The sequence below is a fragment of the Chelmon rostratus genome, chromosome 10, assembly GCF_017976325.1.
Source record: "Chelmon rostratus isolate fCheRos1 chromosome 10, fCheRos1.pri, whole genome shotgun sequence".
Lineage (NCBI taxonomy): Eukaryota > Metazoa > Chordata > Actinopteri > Chaetodontiformes > Chaetodontidae > Chelmon > Chelmon rostratus.
Genome location: NC_055667.1, coordinates 5,579,423 through 5,602,139, shown reverse-complemented (window position 1 = coordinate 5,602,139; position 22,717 = coordinate 5,579,423). Strand labels below are relative to the sequence as shown.

The 22,717-nt window shown below is 41.6% G+C and overlaps 1 protein-coding gene across 1 annotated transcript in view; it reads right to left on the bottom strand.

The window, feature by feature from the left end:
- The window catches only part of nphp4 (nephronophthisis 4), a 156,648-nt gene that overhangs the window by 41,586 nt on the left and 92,345 nt on the right, over positions 1–22,717 (bottom strand). The window contains exons 12-15 of the mRNA XM_041945704.1: positions 21,333–21,470; positions 13,337–13,491; positions 10,331–10,522; positions 6,557–6,744 (exon numbers count right to left, since the gene is read on the bottom strand). Of these exons, the coding sequence (XP_041801638.1) occupies positions 6,557–6,744; positions 10,331–10,522; positions 13,337–13,491; positions 21,333–21,470 (673 nt within the window). The remainder of the gene's footprint in view (positions 1–6,556; positions 6,745–10,330; positions 10,523–13,336; positions 13,492–21,332; positions 21,471–22,717) is intronic.

Below are 22,717 nucleotides of genomic sequence, written 5' to 3'. Positions count from 1 at the left end.
ATAACCAGGGAGTATGAGGCCATTTCATCAAATCAGAAGCACCCTAGGGTTCCTATAATTCAAGGAGATAATGGCGCATAACACACTAAAAATCTCAATAGTGATTTTATAAGCAGCAGGATAAAATCATGGCTTTAATCAGCACATCAACAATCAACACTTTTGGACCTTTAAGAGGGCTGGATTTTCCTTTCTGGTTTTCTTTTCTGAAGAAATACTACACACACAGTTGGAGCGCTGAGCCTGCTCTACGGACAATGGATTGCCCTAAATCTCATTAGACATGTATTATTTATAACGTCGGCCATTTGTTATTTTGCCCACTCCTGCCTGTCACATGCAGGCGCAGCCACACCAGCCACTTCATTCTGATTAAATCAACTCAGAGTAAAAGCCAACACTCATTTTGGGAATGTAAAACAGCTGCCCTGTGATTCTGTGATGAGGGCTCTGCCTTGTACCGGCTTCAAATCTGACTCATCCTCTAACTCCAAGCGCTTCAAATGAAACTGACCCCATCAGTGATCCAACTCAGCTGGTGAGTGGGTACCATGTACAGTCAGCTGCAGCCAAAGCCCGACCTGCAGCGGCTTGTTATTGCTACAGCGTGTGTTTGTGTGTGTGTTAAAGGTGCGAGCGTGTGACCGTGTGCCAACTCGACTTCCAGGACACTCCCCCACAGCCCCCCCCAGCTGCATATCAAAGCCCCCACGCTGTCTTTCTCTCCGTGAGGTGAACGGGCCGAGAAGCAGGATGGACAGAAGCGGAGTAATGAGGACCTTTGGTGACAGCCCCACTGTTTAAAAGAGACCACCAAGCCCCTCTGACTCTTTGCACACATGAACTGATAGAAAACTCTTTTCTTTTTTCAAACGCATGCACGCACACACATTCTCGCATTGTGGAACTAACTCTCTGCTTCTGTGAGATGCACTGAAAAGCATATACTGTAGTGAGGTTCTGCTTCCGTCTCACCAAGGCAGAAAAGCTTCCGAGACAACATTTAGTCCATCACAGATGCGAAACCTCTGCACTGAAAGGCAAAATAAAATTCACCTGGGTGGACTGCAGCTGCTTTAAGCCAGCTGAGGTAGGTTAAAATCCACCCACACTAGAATGTTTTTTTCTGATCAGATATCAGAGATGATACAAAATATGCTTTTCTTCTAAAAAAAAAAAAATGTTCTGAATAGGGGAACCTTTGTTTTCTCTAAAGTACTCAACAATGACAGCGACAGCCACCAAAAGGCCATAATAGGCTTGTTTGGCAGTACTCAAAGACAAAGAGACAAGAGAAGATACACAAAGACCAAAGCAGTCTTTATACTTCTGTGCTGCTTAAGAACTCCCTTTCCTTTAACCTAACCTACACAGACTCTCCAGCCCTCCCAACCACCCGCCAACTCTCTCCACTTGGACCATTAATTCTCCCAGCATGCTCTGGGCTTGTGTGCAGCGGACGGGTGGCAATAAGAACACAGAGGGAGAGAGAGGATGTGCCGTGTGTGTTTTTGTGCTCACAAGCGGGGAAGAGCTGACATATCTGGCCCAAGGGTTTTACAGGATTGTGTGCGTGTGTGTGCAGCTAGGTCTGTACCGAGGAGCGGCACCGAGTCCCCCCCACCCCCGCCCCTCACTCACACACACACACACACACACACACACACACACACACACACACACACACACACACACACACACACACACACACACACACACACACACACACACACACAACCTGGATGGCCTGCCTGGTGTGTACACAGCAGACCAGGCAGGCTGAAAATCCTGCCGGGGATCAACAACTCTCAACAACGCTGTGAAGGCTGCAGGCACAGAAAACAGTGAGGATGCACAGAGTGTACAGACAGATGCAGAGACTGACGCAAACCAGAGCATCGCTGTAGACTAAGGCCACATTTACAGATTTATCCGTGGGAACACATGGGGCCATTTAGGGTTTCTCATTGCAGTATCAGGGATATGGTGCATTTCATTTGGTTTGATATTTACTTTTAAATTACTCAACACTGACTGTTTTCTACAGGAACACATAAAAGCAATAATCCAAGACTTTTCTGGATGCATTTGCATTTTTCATTTGCTAAAGCAAGCTGCCCACACATCGCCTGATATATTATCAGATGAAGATGGTAAATATGAGAAAAACAACAGCATCAGTTCTTTCATCAAATGCCCAATGATGATATATGCTTATGTTCATATGGAAAAGATCTCTCGTGGCAGGAATTAAGACTCTTGCCTGTTGGGAGCAAGGGAGGAAAGTAAGGTGATGTTATTTTAGAGCCCAAAGTGCAGAGGATGGAGTTTGGAGTATCTGATGATTATGTATTCTGCTGAATTGACTAAAGCTACACTAACAAATGTTTTGAATGCATTTCCTTCCTCATAAAACATCTGCAATGCTGATTTTGCCAAATGTTTCAAATTCAGCATTGTTTGCATCTATGTTTACTTGCTAACAGTCTAGCTTTTCCCCGCTGTCGTTGGCGCATTGCAGCACATCCTGGCGTTTTATCCACACCTGTAGACCAGTGGAATAGTGTAAACCCATCGAAGGAATGTGATCGCATGAACATGCGCCGATGGCATAAACGAAACAGGGATCCACTCATGTCAAAGGAGAAGCTACTCCTTACAGCTGCAAAATCTAAAAACTAATTGCAAATGTTAGGAAGGCGGTTCGAGGAAATGACTTAGATGTTGAGAAAAACATTTTGCTTTTACTATGAGAAGTTTCTCAAATTGTTGGTCATGCTTCCATCAACTAGGTGCATATTAGCTTATTAGTAGCATATTGGCTCTTTATTAGTCATTAAAAAGAACTTGTTAATGCATTTTTACGTAGCATAGGGTAATTCACGTCTAACAACTTCCTTACTTACTTACTCACTTACTACCAATAAGCAGTAATTAGGATGTTAATGAGGGAAAACCTTTAGTTAGTGGCCTAGCATTTGTCATACAGAATAAGGCATTAATAAGTGCTTTATAATAACTAATGAAGAGCCAATATGCTACTAATATGTATGCTGATGAGCAGCAGGCTCATGGTGAAATACTTGTATCCTAATGTAAAGTGTTAACAATAATTTGTACTCATCCTATTGGCTTTATGACTCCAGTTACTGAAGGTACAGAGCCAAGAAAAGGAGTTTCTGGCGAGTTTTAACCCAACACAGAAACCCTATACACGCATGTTTGGTGCATTGTAAGCTGGCTATAGCTAGCGTCTGATCAGCTGGTGCATTGTTTGTGGTATAAGCTGAAAACTATATTACTTGATCTTAACAGATGCCCCAAAACCAACTGGCAAGTCACAGACATGTCAATCAAACACAGTCTGTACAAGCAGTCAAGAGAAGAGTTCCTATCAGACGAGTGAACACAGCTGTGTGGGTGGGCCCTGGCTGCGTCGGCCATATACAGGGTTAGTCCAATGCCTGGCAAGTAACTGCTAAAAATAGCACAGTTCACATATTGATCTGTTGTTACCATTAGCTACTCAGAACTTCCAGTGTGTCCCACTGCTCCTTTTCAAATCTTGTTGCAACCTCGAAAAAACACAACCAGCAGGAAGCAAATTGCATTTTCTTTTGCTCTCTGGCGAATTCTTTTAATTGTTCAGTTTAACCGTTTGAATTGCTTGTGCATAGTTGTAAACATGCCACACCTATTGCCTAAGCAAAATCAGTCGGTGAGACAGATCATTTTAACTTACATAAGATGAACAGCAGGATGCCAAACGGCGGCTCATCCTCTCTCAGTCTCTGAGTGCTTAGTGCCACAGTGGGAGAGAGTTAGAGGGCTGATTGTCTTCTGGGCTGTGCATCGTAAAATGACTGGGAGAAACATACTGTCTATAATGGGGGAAAAAGGGAAACTGCATATGCTTTCAATGGTTTTGAAGGAATCCACAAATAGTCAATTCCTTCTAGGTTGTCCCAATAGTTGAAATAAATGAGGCTCTACAGTCTCAAGGGGTTGAGCCAGACTCTGCAACTATTTTGAGTGGTGGACACCACAGAGGTAAGTACTACATGGCAAAAAGAAAAATACAACCAACCAAACAAACAAAACACGGCTGCTTATTTTACATTTTCTCAGGCAACACTGAACACCAACAGCTCATCTCAACAATGAAACATGGAGGGAGTAGCAGACAGCACCGCCTCAGGGTACGAAGGCTCATGAACCACTGGGAAAAAATAAAATAAAATCAATCAGCCCCATGCTACACATGTTACAGAGGAAAATCATTTTGCCTGTTTTTGGGTCACTCACCTTCACAGTGACCCTGAGCACAGCAACAGAAAGGCTTAAAATCCGTCACAGAAGAGCTTAAAAGTATTGACAACCAGGAGTGTGCAACGGCAAAGTCATGACCTTAAATCTACTGAAGAACTGTGACTAGAGCTGAGCCATTCACACAGTTCTAAAATGTTAATGACCCATCGCTGCTCTTCTGCCTAGACGGCAAAAGCTTTAGGCAGTATTACGTTTTTTGGCCACTTGGGGGCAGAACAGTGACATTTTCCTCATGAAGTTGATCTGTTGATTGTGTTAGCAACCAACTCCTTATTTGTTCCATTGTTAATAATGAAGTATTGATTAGTGCAGCTTCAATGTAAGACCATATAACCTTACTGAAGAGCAGTAACTAGGGACACAAGTGACAATTAGGACAATGGCACATCGAATGTCACTTAATTTCCTAAAACTGATAGACAGACATTATCAGTCGGTATCCTGACTAAAATCAGGTGAAATGAGAGCTGGCTTGCTATACGCTAGTGGTCCCATCATGAGGCTGTAGTGGCAAAACCCTTGAGTGTGCACAATTAGGCAAGGATGTATTTTATTGCTTAGAAATTCAATGTTTCATTTCTAACATGAAGACTGCTATTAATTATTGTTTAATCATTAATTAATAAAAGGAAAAAAAAACCTTGCATAGTCTCACTTAATCAAATAATGTCAAAAAAGCCTCCTTGATGTCTCCAGTAACGAGGATTGTTTTATCTGACTTGTTTTATCTGGAGTGCTTTGTCTTTGTCTTTCCTGCTTTAGCATCGAAATGAGAAGCAAAATCGAGTTAGCTTCCAGTTTCCGCTTATTTTCTCCCTCATGCTCTCGATTTATCTTCTGTTACTCTGGTTATATGATATTTGTTTGAACATCAATAACAGTAAACAAAATAGCTGTCCCTCCAATAAAATCCGAGACAGAGAACCTAAAATGGTTTTTGTGTAAATGTCTGTTCAGTCTGTGTTCATAATATGATTTATTTAATAGATAAAGTTTGTAACATTGGGAGCAATTAGAGCACAAATTTAGATAATATCCAAATGTTCACAAACCTTTCTCATATCTGCTTGTAATAACATTACAGCAAAAGCAGTTTAAATGTCACAGCAGAAGCTTGTCTGAATCCCCTCAGATGAGCTAAACTTCTGAGTTGTAAATTCATGATTTAATCCAGCACAATGACACCTTCACAGATAGGGTAGCTCTTATTTGGACATGAACAGCACTTTTGTTGGTGGTTGCAAAAGACAGATGAGTCAGATTTTGGATACCTGAGGAAACAATTACCTGATTAAACACTAAGAGAAGCTGTGTGTGAACAAACTGTTAAATGATAACTGCAGTGCTTAATCCCTGAAATAAGAAAGGGAAGCTTTGGTAGTTCCACAGTTAAGAGTAAACAGGTGGAAAGGCGCCCAGCCTGAGAATATATATGGAAGGATCCGTCTGAATGTGAGAGGGCTTTGTGTAAACGCACACTGGATGACACAGACTGAGCGAGCTGCAGAGACAGACAGAGAAATACTGACGGAGTTAGACTGGAGTGTATGTCTGGGGAATGTAGAATATGGGTAGGCGTAGGATTGGGGCGGGGCGGGTGGTGGGGGGTTGTTTGTGTGTTCAATATCACGCTCTGTCAGAAGCTGTAATATCTCTTCCATTTCATTAGTTGTTACATGAATAGACTTGACATCAATCAGCGCCCGCTCGGCTGATTGAAAGAGAAGTGCCTCAGCATCAGAGAACATCATGGAGCATCATGGAGCGAGCTTGCAGTTTGTAGACACTGATTGTACAATGTAAACCTGGAGAGGCGTAGAGACAAATCACAGCCCGGCTTTTATCCAGAATCTGTAACAGATGTAAGACTCCAACACTGTTTGGAATCAATTCCAGGGGCTTACAAGTGTGGGCTTGCAGTATGTTTTTATATAAAGTACATAAATGCATTTTCCCACCTTTCGACACAGACACGACCCGCCAAACAGCCTGAATTTGTCAGTTCATTTTCTCAACCGTATCACCACACGTTGATGCCATTACTCAACATATTTCGCTAACGTAGATTGGTTATCTCAAGCAAGTTTAAAGTCTCTGCAGTGTCATACCCTGCTAATGTGAATGGAAGTCAATGGCTGACGACGGGGAAGCAAAAAAAGTATTAATTCAAAAAGCTGTGGTCCATTTTAACTGCACAAGTCGTCATTTTTCAGAAGTGGATCCTCACCAGAGTTGACGGTGCCGTCTTTGTTGATGGAGGCCAGCACACAGGGAAGTGGATGGCCAGCCTTCTGTTGAGCCTTGTCATTGGTCAGTAGTTTGAGCTGTTGCGATGTCACTGGTGGAAAGCGATAGAACTGGAAGGTGAAGTAGATGTTGTCGGGCCAATCAGCACCAACCCCCACCATTGGTATTCTGTCAAAAGACAGAGGTTGATAAATATTCAAAAAGTAATGAACACTTAAAGTCCAATGTCTGAATGTAATACGACAATGCTGCGTGTACATAAATGCACAAGTGATTGATTTACTACCCCCGCTATTATCAATTAAACACTAACTGTGATACTTTTATTACAAAACCTATGTGGGGAGTAGAGTGGCATGCATATCTGAAAAGTCATGGTTGAAAATGTCATTAACATCCGGGGAGAGTAAATCGCATTTCAGCTAATGATTTACCTCAGACAATTCCAGGAAAGAAAAAAATCAAATATGCATGTCTTGCACGTCCGACCAGAGCCGGTAATTCAGCTTTACAGCTACTTAAAAGTGAAAACCCAATAATCAAAACGAGGATTGGAACTTAAGGGGGTAAATCAAACCTTAAAAGTGGCTATAAATTGGACTGGTGATTGAGTAGGTACAAACTCAGCACTACACCTTTGATTCACAATAAGCTGATAGCTTGGCTCCTTCTTAAAAACTAAAGGCAGCATGAAACCTGGTTATTAGACCTGTGGAGGACTTGTCTGTGTATAAATCTGGTTATATTCTGTTGACACAAAGGGAATTATTGTATGTGTTTCCGTCCTTACTGGGAGGAAGAAAAGTGTTTGTGACGAAAAGAGCTCCTGGTGTCGTGTATTCTTTTTCAGTGTGAGTTCACACACATCAAACTGCTGGCGGCCCACAAAAGGTCCCGGTGAGCCTTCGAGCTCTCGACCTACCATTGAACGCATTAAATAATGAGCTTCTTTCTGCTACCGTCTGATAAACAGATTAGCAATCAGTCATCGGGTATTCAATCATGAGGAAAAAAGACGAGGCATTTGAAAACAAATAGGGAGTGGCTGGGAGGCCCCCCCATGACCACATCAGGGCCGCAGACTTCAAAGTGGAATCTAATAAGAGCAGTGTGTGACCTCCCAGTCAATCACACGCTCTGATATTCCACTGTTAAAGATGCTGCCGTGCTGCATCCTCACAGAGGGGCTGGCATTAATATTCATTCAGCAAACAGACAATATTGATAATTATGGCGCCCGGGTGAGAGATAGAAATTACATTTCCATCCACAGGTTCCCTGTTTGCCTGAGTGCTGCTGCCGCTGCCTAACCCCTGCCGCGCATACTTGTGCTAATTATGAGGAAACCCCCAACCCCTTCTACAACCAACCACATAGATAACCAACGCATGTTCAAGTTTCAGGTTGCTTAAGGTCACCTTGAGGAGGGAAAAAAAAACAAAAAGTGCGATTTCATACTTTCACAACAAACAAATGAAAGTAAAAATCCATACCTTCTGATATTAAAATATCTGCTTTATTTCACTGTCTCCAGCTGATAATATGACACTTTGTTTCAACTTACCCAGAGGCTGTAAATATTTGCTGTTATAATCTTACAATAACAAGATTTTCACTATCAAACTTCCTTCCAACTGGCCTGCAGAAAGGAAGTGATTTAATTGCCAGCTTGTATGTGACAAACAGTGGAGTGCTGCTGTGCTGGGGAAAGCTGGAGGAAGAGAACATGCAATTACTGACTGCTCTGTTCTACCTGAAGTCTTCAGCCCAATGCGTGCATGCACAACTATGGTAACATGGTGGATTAAAGTGGAACCAGGAAGTGAGTCTGTAAACTGTGACTGTTTGGGTAATAATTTTATTGTTTCCCGTCATTTTTTTCCTTCAAATAAGTTATCCTGTAATGGGCTCAAATTTCATCAAGACGTCACAATACTGCCCGTCCGTTCAATTAAGTTTGGTTTAGTCTTAAAGGTCCTGTGTAAGATTTAGGGGGTCTATTGAAAGAAAAGGAGTTTGTTTTCATTAGTGTATAATCAGCTGAAGAATCGTGCTTTCGTCAGCTTGGAATGAGCTCTTCTCTGCTTCCACAGGGCCCGCCATATTGCACCACCAAGTTTCTATAATAGCCCAGAACGAACAAACCAAACAAACCAAATGTAGGGAGCTCCCGTTGTGTTCTCCTACATGGTTGGAAAGGGAGGGGTGAGGCGAGGGGTATTCATTTGGTTGTAATTTGCAACCTCACAGCTAGGCACCACTAAATCCTACACACTGGACCTTTAATGTGGCCGCAATTTAAACAGTAGAGCTAACACAACACTGCGTCTGATTTACATATGTCTAGTTTCCAACATACACCAGCATGAACAGGAAAAAACAAACAAACAAAGAAAAACAGTTAGGTAATGTTACCATTAAATTACAAAACTGTCCACCAAAACAGATTGACATAACAAGTAATCTGAAGATATCACTTTGGGTGATCGTGGAGGATAATATCTGACATTTCAGAACTCACTCAAAAACAATGAGTACGTGAGAATTCAAGTCCTTGTTGTCTGTGGTTAGCCATCCTCAATGGCACCTGAGGCTCACAGCTGACACATCATACAGACAGAGAAAGTAGTGACAGAAGGGCAGTCGACATGTTTTGATCTGGGGAACTTGGTTGTCCTTCCAATAAAAACTCTTTTGATCTACAAGATTCATGCAGGTAACATATTTCTTATTAATAAGTGTGAATTTCACCAAAAAGGCGAAGTGTTTGCAGCACTGCTACATGACTACATGGCATCCCATGGACTACCAAATCTAAATTCAAGTCAACGAGTCCGCTGTCATTTCTCCATCTCTCAAGTTTGAGCACCCTCTGGTGAATCTACATGAAGTTAATGGCATCTGTTATCATGCAGGAAGAGCCAGAGCATTTTATTCCAATTCTAATTGGAAACAAAGCAGCAGATCTGTCCATTGCATATAACACTGAGAACAGCATTATGCGTCACATGTCTCTCAGCAGCAAGAAATGACATTGCATTGAGGACGGCACACAGGAAGTCATGGCAGCATGGCAGCGAGTCTATGATGAACAAGACAAATGTGAATCGGGTTTATCATACTGCTGACAGTGCTGATGACAAGATAGAAGGACACAAAGAGTGTTGTGCCCCCCCCCACTGTCAGCCCCTGACAGAGGGGACACTGGCTCCAGGGTTTTTGTGATGGGCCACTGACAGATGTGCTATTCAGCCCATGTTGACAGGAAATGCGTTTGTGCTTTTCTGCAATTTGTGAGCGTATGTCTGCACGCTGCGTATGGTTATGCACTTGACATGTGTTGAGGATGACTGGAAGGACTTTATGTGTGCATGGTTAAAGTGCATTAAAGTTTTGGCTGCAGTTAAATGAAAAAAAAAGAAAAAAGAAAAAAAAAAAGAAAGAGAAATCTCCAGGCAAGCGGTGGCCTCATCCTTGCCCCTCGACCATAATGTATAAGGGATGTATCTATTCCTGTACACGTTGAAATGGCCGGTGGCTCAGTGTGCAGTATGATGTGTAGAAAGTGCTGTCAAACCAACAACGGTTCTGACATTTCTGGAAACATAAATTACCATATTTACAGTAACACATAATCTATCATAGCATCTACACTGATATTTATGACAACAGCAAATACACTGTGCAGTACATGAGCTGCTATCAGTCAATAGTAACACTGCAGCCTCTAGTGACCCAGCACGGTAGGCCTCACCTGGTAAATGCCAGAAACTGGAAGACCAGCAGGTTTCCCTGTAGAAGATCAGTCTCTTCACGCTTGGGGTCAAAGGGCAAAGGCTCTGTGGGGTCCAGGACTTCTGCCACCTGCCCGCTACAGTCCACGATGTCAGGGAAGCCAGCGGAGTAGAGGTGGGCCTGTGAGCTCCTGGAGCTGACTGAGAGGGAACTAGAGGAGAAGGGTTAAATTGGAGCAAGGTTCAAGTATCAAGAGCGCACATCCATCATTCACCAAGCTGAAAAGACTTGAGTGAACGCCGCTCCCGATGCTTTACGAGCAGCAGGAGGTAATGTGTTCAGTCCCTGGTGCACTGGCCTCAGTTGGGTGATTTGTGGTTGTAAATGAGGCAGAAAATGTTTTTTTGGATCTGAGTGGAATAATGTGCTGCTTTATCATTTCAGACCCAGCTCAGTTTATCTTGGATCAGCTCCATTCTGACTCAAGATGTTTATCTTCAGGGAGATAACTTCAAGTTACTCACTTCATCAGGGGGCTGTGGCTCAGGAGGTAGAGCGGGTTTTCCTCTAATCAGAAAGAGCCAGGGCCCCTCCAGTTAGCATGTTGAAGGGGTCTTAGACAAGATACTGAACTCCAAATTGCTAATGATAACTGTGCCACTGGGGTGTGAGTGTGCATGTGAATGGATGAGCACAGAATCACTGTGGGACACTTTGGATAGGAAGCATTGTATCGCTCCCATAGAGCAGGTGGCACCTTGTATGGCTGCCTCTGCCATCAGTTTATCAACGTACGTGTGAATGGATGAATGTTGACACGTGTTAAGTGCTTTAAGTGGTTGGTAGACTAGAAAAATGGCATATAAATGCAGTCCATTCACCATTCATCTTGTGAAGCTGTACCTGAATTTCACTACCTGGTTGGACGCAGTGAAACAATGATTAGAGCGCGTGAGGATGTCAGCGATATCCGTCAGGCAGCGGCACCACAAGAACGCTACGAGGGAGAGAGACCGGGTGCCAAAAGCACTCCCTCAGGATTTTCAAGCATAATTGGCAGTTATCTCTAATCATGGTGGCCACCTGTTTTTCCACAACTATGGTAACATTCATAACTTATACTTTCAGCACTGACACCAGGCACTCTGGATATGATAAACACAGTGCACAGATGGCTGGCTAAAGTGCAAGCACAGGAAAGTGAACAATAATGTTTGGGTTTATCACAACCGTAACGCTGCCCGTGTCCAGTTTTGTAAACAGTGGAGCCCACAGTGTCACGAGGAGGAAGCCTTGATCAAACTAATTAAGGCAGCAACAGTGAAGAAGACAGTCGATTGGGTTTTCCTCTGCAGCTCTGTCAATTTCATGCTTTCCCTCTCTTCCCCATCGCTCAAAGTTATATCTTAATTTAGCCCCAGTGGATTAATATTCAAGCCATCATTTTTATTTCAAAAGGGGCTCAATCAGATATGCACAGCAACTTCAATTAAACCTCTTTATACTTCATTGTTCTACTCAAAGAAGTGGGTCATTCCACATCGAAAACAGTCAAAAAGATGTTTTGGCTCCGAGTGAAGAGGCAGAGATGTTTCAGCCCACTGAACTGAACAGCATCGTGTCTGGATCCAAACTCTGGGATTGGGAAACTGTTTCGATGCCAGCTGCTTATTTACAGACTCTCTGCACTAATGCAAAGCCTTGTTTCTGAATCACTGTGCCCATTATTTGCAGGATGTATTTCCTCATTTCGTGTCCCACCTCAACATACCTGGCTTCATTACCGCTGCCATTATGATATCCTCTCCAAACTCTATTATTAGCTGCAAAGTCAACCGTGAACTCATTTCAGTGCAACTCTAAATCAACTTCAAAACCTCCTTACAGCTGGATTTAATGATGACTTTTCACACGAACAAACAACGCTGAGACGATAACAAAAGTTGGATGTAAAGGCTGCCAAATTGATCTCTTTAAATTGGCTCTGAGCTGAGTCCTCCTATATAATAGCATTATGCTACCCGTGAACACATGCTGCCAATTAGTGAGCCGATCGATATCCTTCTGTAGACAGCAGGACAGTGAAGTGTTTCAGTAATGAAGGACTGTACTAGAGTTCACACCGAGATACCAGGCCAGATAAAAGCACACATGTTAAAAGGATGTTTTAAAGTGCTTTAGTTCAATAGTGTCTCCTATCAAACATCAGTAACACTCATGTTACCCTCCTGTGCTGTGGTGAAATGGTGAGTCACACCAGAAACTGTGAGGAGGTGCTGATCAAAGAAAAACGAAAGAGAAAAGGAACAAAATGTGTTTCAAACTCCAGCTCCATGTGTATTATACCAGGTGGCCAAATCAAACTAGTTTCACATATCTGGATAATACTACATGTTCTTTTTACACTTTGGTGCTGACCACCAATTCAGTATACAGCTGCTCATGATGAGTATCATCATACTGGCCAGCGCTTAACGTTTTACATATAACAGCCAACCTTTTTATTGCAATTCATGTCACACAGTGAATACCATCACCAACATAAGGTGGTATTATGCTTAATTCTCATACAGCATCAGTGATAGCTTTGGGTTTCAAAGAGCAGAATGGTGAAAGCTACTGTATTCAAGACCAGCTTATGCAAATCACTAACCTTACCATGAGTAATGATGAATCAGAGGCAAAGAGGAGAGCATGAAATAACATGTTAAAAGGAAACAAGGTCCAGGATGCTGCCCTGAAATGTATTACAATATAATAAGACACAACAAAAGCCATTACTTATTTTTTTTTTACTTTTCAACTCTTTCCATGCAAATATCACTGAATGTAAAAAAAACTCACAGAAAGACATTTTCTGGATTTAGACACAAACAATTTTCAATCATCCTTTTGAACCTGACTGTATTTGTTCAATACAGCCTCAACAAAAACTGTCATTGAGGCATTTTGCAAAATAATACGCATTTGACTTCATGAAGGAGATCATTGTCCACACCTGAAAAGGCCAATAGAGGGGACTCACCTGGGCACATTCATCCCCAGGGTGATGACAGGGGCATGTACGGGGGTGAAGGGCAGCTCCTGAAGTTGTTCTCCCTCCTGAGCTGAAGGTGACACTTCTCCGTCCCGCTGAAGGTTCACTTCCAGGTGCGCGATGTTGCTGACACCTGAGCAGGCCTGGACCAATGGGATGATACAGATACAGAAAATTAATTTAAAAAAAAAAATGAAGAGGTCATTTGAAAACTGCTTATGAAAAAGAATTCAAACAACACTTAGGGTGGACGGTTTTTAGTTTAAGTGATTAAAGATGTCAGGAAATGTCAAGTGAAGGTGTCTGCAGTTGGGAATGGTGTTTCCATTGATCACTTATGAGATGGACATAGTAAACTAGAGAGTACCAGAAAGATTTCCTCCAACAGAGAGGTCTCTTTAGTCAACACAAACTATTTAAAGTCAGGTGCAAGATTTCTTCCTCACCTTCCCACTGTACAGTTTACAGTATATAAATGAGATGTTTTTGCACTGTCGCTGCAATGTAGCAGCACACCTTGATTTCTGCTATTTTATATCCACGTTCTGTTGGTTTTTTTTCCACCAAAAGTCCCTGAGAGGACCATCCAGTGCCTACCATCCCATCATACAGAATGACATACAGGCAAGACTTATATCATTACAGGTTGATTATGCAAAAATGTGGGCAAAGTGCAACAACATGAAACGCTTGCAGTGTCGCACAGTTACAGGCAGAAAGGAACCCCAAAAGAGAACTCCACTAAACATAATTGGCAGCTGGATGCATGGAAATCACAAGTAAAATTATATTATAGAGGCTTGGAGCAAAGCAACATGGCAGAAAGAAAGCCAACGAGCCAAACACTCACAGTACAACACACTTACAGTAGATTTAAACGCCTCTGACACACAGCAGCCACATGTCACAGAAGACATAACGAGCTTACCCTGTTCTGTTTACTAGGCCCTTGTGAATGTCTGTATTGATTGTGAGCGCCCATTAGAAAGATACGAGCCAGTAAACATCTTTGTCCATCAATATACAGTCCTAAGATTAGCCAGCAATACTTTCCTCTCAGTGGTCTTCTCAGACACTTGACTGCACATCTCTGCTGAACCAAACAATGCTGCAGCTATAGAATCCATTACTTACTGTCTTTTGCAATAAATACATGGATGAACAATAATTTCTTGACGTCAAATGAAGACAAAACTGAAATCCTTCAACTTAAACAAAAAAGAAATGCTGTTAAATAATCTGTGGAAATTAACTCCCTGGAGTAAATCTGGTAAGTTTTGGTGTTATCCTACATTCAGATCCAAGTGTCAAGTCTCACATCAACAAAGTGACGAAAACTTCATGTAAAGTACGACCACTTTTAAATCAAGAAGATGCTGGCAGACTGATTCATGCCTTTATTTCAAGCAGACTCGATTACTGTAATGCATTATTTACTGACCTCCTGAAAAAAAAGGAAAAAAAAAAACACTGAGAGGCTTCAGCTCATTCAAAACTCTGCAGCTCGGCTATGAACCAGAACCAAGAGGAGAGAGCACATTAGTCCAGCTTCAGCTGCTTTGCACTGGCTTCCTGTAACATTCAGAATTGTCCTCCTTCTCCTTGGATACAAAGCTCTCTCTGGATTACAATTTACAAGGAACCAGCAACTGTAAATGGATGTGTTTGGAACTGAAAGAAGGGAAGCACGACATGTGAATCTCAGAATCGATACTCTGCTATTCATATTCCAATGTGTGGAAAACTAGGAGACGTCTGAGGCAGAAGGTGTGACTTTGTCTCAGCAATGACTCCCTACAAGCTGTCCTACCAATTATAAAATCTCTACTAACAGTATGTTATTGAATTGAGAGATTTCCTGAATGTAACTCTCTGCATGTTTCTTTTGTGATAAACTATTTTATTGCTACTGTGGATAGTGGATATCTGCTTTTCTGCCCTTGTTATCTGCAAAGACCTCTGTGGTACATGTGTTTGTTAAAAATACTCGGCTTGAGGAAAATACATCACCAAGAGAGAGTGGTAAGGTGTACCAATGCACTTTCTCAAGTCACTGAAGGGCAGAATATCTCGGATAGATTGTAAAGAGATGAATCAGCTCAGGTGGTATAACGTTTTTCTGGTACCTGAATTTGGATATCTGGTGATACGGAGTACCGATCCAGTACCAGTGTTTAATTAATAAGCTGTATGCCTCACTCGAAGAGATTGGGATCACTCCATTATGTGTAAGGCAAATCAGGTTTAACATTTCTTTGTTTCTTTGTAAAACAAAATGTAACAAATAAATACATAGATATACATTTACAGAGATGCTATTCATTATTAAAAGAATCGTGCACCAACAACTCAAGCTTAAAACAATACTGCTGAAGAACAAATGTAAAAATTCAATCACAATTAAGTCACAATTAGTGCAAACAAACTCAATAAATGAAATCATAATTCACATAAACAAGTAATTGCAGAAAACAAAACATTCAAAATATACAGGAATCAAAATTCTCTATAAGATTCAAGATTGCCTTTATTGTCATTGAGTGTATAAGCAGTTAGCGCTAGACAAAGATGTAGATGTAAACACAGAAATGGATTAAATAGATCGGCCCCATTGTCACCAATACCCGGTCTATTTATGAAAGGCTATTTAAGTCTGATATCCCATATCACTATGGCACATCCCTATCCATGTCTCAGTACTTTTCCATTACCCTACCCTGCCTGTGGCCCAGAGCCCTTTAATTCCCAGTGAAGATGCACATCTTTAAAAGTGAGTCTATGTAGTTATATAATTTATTAAAAAAAGAAAGAAGAAAAAAAAAGGCTAGGCTATTTCCAAAAACAGCTACTTTCAGCTTTGAATTACACATTCAGAGCACGAGTAAGTATTCATGGCAGGAGGACAGTGTATGTGGGATTGACTCAAAATAAACTACAGTTCACTGTATGAAGCAAAATGTCAGCCTGTGCACCAGTGTGGTTCCCTGATGTGCTTCAGATCGTTTCTGGACAACAAAGCACAGAGAAATAATCAGGCTTCCAAAACATAGACATTACTTCCTAGTCGGATCAATTCATTGTTGGTTTTGGTCATGGGATTTGTTGACAATAAGAAAATACTGTCAGCCTTAACCTTTGAAAACTTAAAGACTTAATATTTTAAGTATTTCATTTGGTAGCACTTATTTTCAATGAATGAATGGAATTGAATAGCTGGTGTAACCTACAGAATGTTTGAGTCAGTGCACAGCAGGTCAGTTCAATATGCAAAAATGGGAAATCTGCCTACGGACAAGCATACAGTTCAACATATCTTGAGAACAAAGTTTCCAATAATAAATTCAGCCTGAATTGCTACTTGCTTGGGTTTGAAAAGAGCTTTCAAGGACATTGCAGTTAATTAATATTTAATAACTGCATTTAATGTCAAGGTAGTCAATGACATTCTACTTCTTAACAGTATCATTTCTTGTTAACCATTTTTGCTTCTATGTTCTTCACAATATCAGCTTTTTAGGAACAGAAGAAGATCTGTAATGCCTGTGGATCAATTCAACATTTCAGGCTTTTTGTTTTTTTTTGGGAAACAATGATTCCCTCTCCACCGTCATTGACAGACACGCAGCTGGAGGGGTATTAGCACAGATAATTAGCTAAGGAGTGCTAATGGTGTCATTTTCCAGTCAAGTGTTTTTTATTCTGGCGTTTGTTACACGCATGTGGTTCAGCCGGCCTATCAGGGGACATGCAAGCCTGCGCATTATTGGGCTTTCCATCAAACATGGTAATAACCTCGACCAAAGTCATGCTGCAGCATGCACGTCCATGTTCCTCCTCTGATCAAACAGCCTGCAACAAAACAACCCTAAGGGATGCCGAGGCATGTTGCAGAAGCTTTAGCATGTTTAAAAGACTCAAAGTAGTGGCTTTATACAGTATCTGAACCTGCAGCTGTGAAGCCTGTGCTGTGTGATGACATGTGAGTAACTACTTTTCATAGGCAGTTGTTTTCAGTTACGGACAAGGACAAATGGAGGCATACACAATGAATTCTGCATGCAAAGAGAATGTCACAGAAACTCACTGTATCATAACTGAGAAACTAATAGGAGCCAGTGGACTAGGGATGTACAGTAATGCATCATACTTATCCACAACTTTAGTGTTGACAGTGTTTTTCAGCTTCCAACAGAGCGTTATACAGTACCGGCCGCAGAGTATGAAACAAGGAACCACGATCAAGCAACTGTCGCCTGAAATTAGAAAAATAAACTAAAATATATAAAATCATATCAGGAAATGTCCCTTACTGAATGAGGAGGTACAGCATTTGTTCGTTTACTAATAAAAAGTTTAAATCATGAGGCATGAAATACACCCCATGCTAAATTTAATACAGTGGGGGGTTTTGCAGCTACAGCCTTCCTTGGCCTGGTATCACCAGTATGTTATGTGGCTAATGTTAGCAAGTTTTAGATAGATAGAATATTACTTTGCAACTGATATTACTGAGCCAGTTTGTTTTATGACTCTTCTTCACTTGTGTTACTCTTACACACTGTCTAGCATTGATCAATATGCCACAATTTCCATTTGTGCTAACAGTGGCAGCTGTTAAGTTAAGTTACACTGTGTAGACTCCCTTTAACAACAATAGTCTGCAGATGAATTCCCTGAGCTCATTAATAATATCAGCTAAATTGTTGGCGTAGCAAAACAGTCCAGTACTTTGCCCTCTGACCTATAATGAGAGATAAAAAGGGATGGAAAAAAGGGCCACGCAGACAACTAAAAAACAATGTGCTGCCCTAACATAACACAATATGCTAATATATTAACTTTGCAGCACAATGAATGGCTGGTGAATCAGAACAAAAACCCCGGTGTACTAGTTCAAAGGTTAATTCTAAAATTACCACAAAGAATTTTATCATATTATGTAAATCTGTGCGCAATTCCAACACAACATTGTGAAAAATGGCTGCAATATCTTGGGAGTGCTGCCAAGAAGTAAGGACATTTCAGATTTAAAACTTCTCCAACTCTGATAGCTGGAAGTCAACGTGTGCTGTATGTGCCAAACTGATCTGCACAGCAGATGAGGAGAAACCGATGTGTTGTCGGATATACAGTAGATAATTAAAGTAGGTATATACTGCACATGGTAATAAACACAATAACTATCTGTAGGCATAAACAGCTTTGTATATATGTATGTTTTACACTATATTAGCACACTGATTAAAAATATTACAAATGATTCTCATTTGACTCTGAAATCTAAAATACAGGATGTTGTAAACTTTTGACTACCAGCGCAGCTATAGATAGATGAAACAGTGGGGTCTAATGTAATAGATAAGTTGTTCTGACAGTTCCACAGCACGACCTAGTCAGTCTTTCAAAAATTGAATTGGGCCTTTTTTTAGACGTATTGTGTGTCTGATTATATTGTTATCTCCAGTAAGCCTGATCCACAGTTCCTGGATTATTCCTGCAATATGATTCATAGCTTAAGCTACTGTATATGGATTTCAAGCATGAAATATGGTAGAAACCCATTAAAGCTACTGCTGTCTAGTTAGAATATGAGCAAAGTGCTGAGGTGTACAAGCAGGTGGACTGCACGGCCAGGACGGCTTTGAAACAGCCTCACAATCTGCTTTGATGACAAACGGGAATGAAGAAAACTTGCGAATGAAGGAATGAGACAATGATTTACTGTATACACATAGAATGTTCCACATTATCTGTTTAAATGCTGGACAAACTACTAAGACTAAATTACAGTTCCTGTAGCTACAACTAAATTCCGAGAAATGCAGTTAGCGACTGAATCCAAACGTCCCTGCACCTGTGGGCTGATGAACTACTGAGTCCAAAGACTGCACAATTCATCAGGTCTGCAAGGGGCCTCAAGCACACTTTCTGCTGACACTCAGAGAGTCAGCCCTGGGTGTCGACCAGACTGTCGTGGTAAAGTGAGTGAGATAAGAATGAGGGCAAATATCCCGGTTCACTCGTTGATCTACGTTTCAATCCTTGCCTAGGGACATGAGCTTTTGGTAATGACCAAAACAATTAGACTGCAGTTACAAGCAACCGAAATGAGTTTTCATCGCAGGGTGTCTGGGCTCACCCTTAGGGACAATGTCAAACATTTGGAAGTTGTCTTGAGTAGAACTGGTGCTCCTTTGAATTGAAAGAGGAGGAGGTCTGGGCATCCAGTAAAGGACAAAGGACGCCTCCCTGTGACAGACCCAGGACATACTTGAGGGACTATGTATCCCTCCTGGCCTGTGAACGCCTTGGAACATCACAGGAGGAGTTGCAGGAAGTAGTGTACCTGTATCTTGGCATAACCATTCAGAAAGTACTCAGAGAGGGACCAAAGCCCAGTGCCCTCACAGATTTCACATGACAGTGAGCAATTTAGACACCCCAAAATCTGCAAGGTCCCAGTCCCAAGGGTAACTCACATGTTGGATGTCATCTGTCTCCTAAAGCTATTTGTTGCATACTACAGGACTAACATATTTCCAGCAGAGCTACTTTGCATGAGATGTGGCATGAAGAAGAGCAACAGAGATCACCTGTACTGTTAAGACAGAAACAGACTACAGCACCACCCATTGCTTTAATGTGTGAGTGAACTGAAATCCCAGTACTGCTTAAACAAGAGCAATGTGTTCCTGTAGTGAGATTTTCCTACATCAAGACATCGTACATACCATATGATAAGATACAGATTGACTTTGATAAGCAGAAAAATATTCAGGGTTAATCCTGGGATTACAGCGTTATGATTTCTTCTCCATTCTGTGAGATTTTACCTCACTTTCTACTGTGCAGTGTGCTGATTCCCAAATATATGCATCTTTGTGGGTGAGCATGGTTTAAATTGGCAAAGACAAGGCGGCTTTCAAAGGGAAAATGACTCTGCCTGCTGATTCTCAGCAGCGAACACCTACAACTGAGGGTAAAAGATTACCCTTGTGTCATTTCAGGAAATTATTCAGAGCTATTTAACATCAGCACGGTATGGCTGACTTCCTCATTTCTGCTATCCCCTGGCTCAAATAATAGGAGTTTGTTCAGGTGCACAAAGCTTGTTAGCAAGTAGAGCCAGTCAAATATTTTCTCAGATTTATCATCTGGATGCTATTTCACAGGGATCTACATGGTTTCAATAAGACTGCGCTTGGTTGAAACAGCAGCATTTGCTAAAGACTGTTCACACTGGATTTGACCTGGTGTGGTGGTTCATAGAAAAGTTCACTAAATAATTTTAATATAATTTTAAAACTATTTTATTTAACCTATGTGGGCCTGTACCTAAATACTACTGCCGTGACCCCACACAGGCCATGAATTACATTTCAGAGTTGGAAAAGAGGCAGAAAAGATGCGGCTGAATGTGGAAAACAGGGTTAATCATAATTAAAAGTGGCCCTGGACAAGGCAGATTAAACATATTCTCCCAGAGGGCAAAACACAAGGTTATGCAGGATACTGGATACCTTAAGAAAATTGAAGTACCCCTTTGTAGAATGATTTGAAAAGCCAAGTCAAAGCATAATGTTTCTTTTGATTAAAAAGATGAAAAGGAGCAGCTACAGCAATTCCAGCAGCTCCAGTAGCTCCAAAGACAAAGAGTGTGCTGGGCTGGCGCTCAGTTTAGAGGTTTTGTGTGTGTCTCCATGTGTGTGAGATTGGGAGCAGAGAGCTGTAAAGGTGAGTGCATCTTTGAACCCTATTAAGTGACTGTCTGCATATCCTCGAGGATGTTTAAAGGCTTACCATGTTGTGTGTTGCTGTGTTTGAATGTGCACCTTGTGTGTCAAGGCACCTATGACTCTCTTTTGCTTCATGCTTGTGCATTTTCCCCAGCGTGTACGTATGTGTGTGAGCACAAGGCTACGTGTGTGTGTGTGTGTGTGTGTGTGTGTGTGTGTGTGTGAGCGTACGGGGGTGGAAATCTTACGACATGTGACAGCTGGTGGGCCGATGCCAACGGGGAAGGATGGAGCAGAGAAGGAAACGACTGTTGCCATGGCAACCCCGAGCTGGAGTGGCTGATAGTCGGGTAGCGTGAAGTAACTGCCAGCTGAGACAGTGAGAGCTGCAAAGAAACAATGCAAATGATTCGCTGTTATTATTATGGTTATGAACAACAGGGCTCAGGACGATGCTTTACGCCGGAGAGACACGTGCGATCTCAGATGACAACAACGGACCATTACACTGCTTTGGCACTTATAAGCCCTTCTCGCTCCACCCGCTTCTCCACCCACGATCCTTCAACACTGTCATCCCCAAGCAGGTCGAATTCAGAACTGCTTTTCTGCTCCCTTTTTGCTGCTGAAGACGTTTGATTGGAAACAAAAGAGAATGTAGCTACGAATCTGAGATCCTTACAGTTTTCTTAAGGGTCATACAAGGGTGGCAAACAGATGTCAATCATTACAGATGGTGGACTTTTGGATTCCACGATTGTCCCACCTTCCAGCACACTAGGTGATAGATCAATCAGCAATAAAACAATAGTTTGATTATTCTACATTCAGGCAAACCAGAGTTCATCTCGTTAAGTAAAAGAGAAACAAAGCTACAATGTTTAAAACAGCATCATTGACTTTCTGGTGCACAATATTCCTCAATAATCCGAATGTGTCTTTCAGTTTGTTCGCATCTAACAGTCACAGTGTTTGTGAGCGTTATCGAATCTGTTATGGTCAAAACGAATAGCTCTCTGGGAGACAATAAAGATACTGTATTGAACCCTATTGAGCAGTAAATCAGATGTTCACTTACCCGTTGACCTGTTAGACACATGCACTCACTGACTCTGCTATGCTTGCGAGGACATTACATTCATTTACATGAATTCCTATCAACCCTAAAAGGGATCAAACACTCCCATTCACTCCACATCTGTTCATCCATATCAGAGAAAAAAAGGATGCAATCCACACATGTCATGCACCTCATGATAAACCACTAGCATAGCGCTAACATAAGGAACTGTTGCTGTGAGCTGAAGGAGGAGAGAGCGATATGATTTGCTTCAGGCTGAGACAACTTTGTGGTTTAATGGCAATGGTTAGAGTGGTTTCCATAGAAACAAGTGTCAACCTGTTCCACAGCATCATAGATAGCTGCAAAATTGGAAACAGGTAACTTCTATCTATATTATTTTATATCTACATGTTTACCTTAACCTTGATCACAGATACGAACCAAATCATAATGTCTAACACCCTAAAGCCCAGTTCTCCCCTTGAATTTATCCTTTAGTAGTTTTAAAGTTGGAAAACTCATCTTATTCCACACCGTCTGGCAGCATCATATATATTCTGTATCAGCTTG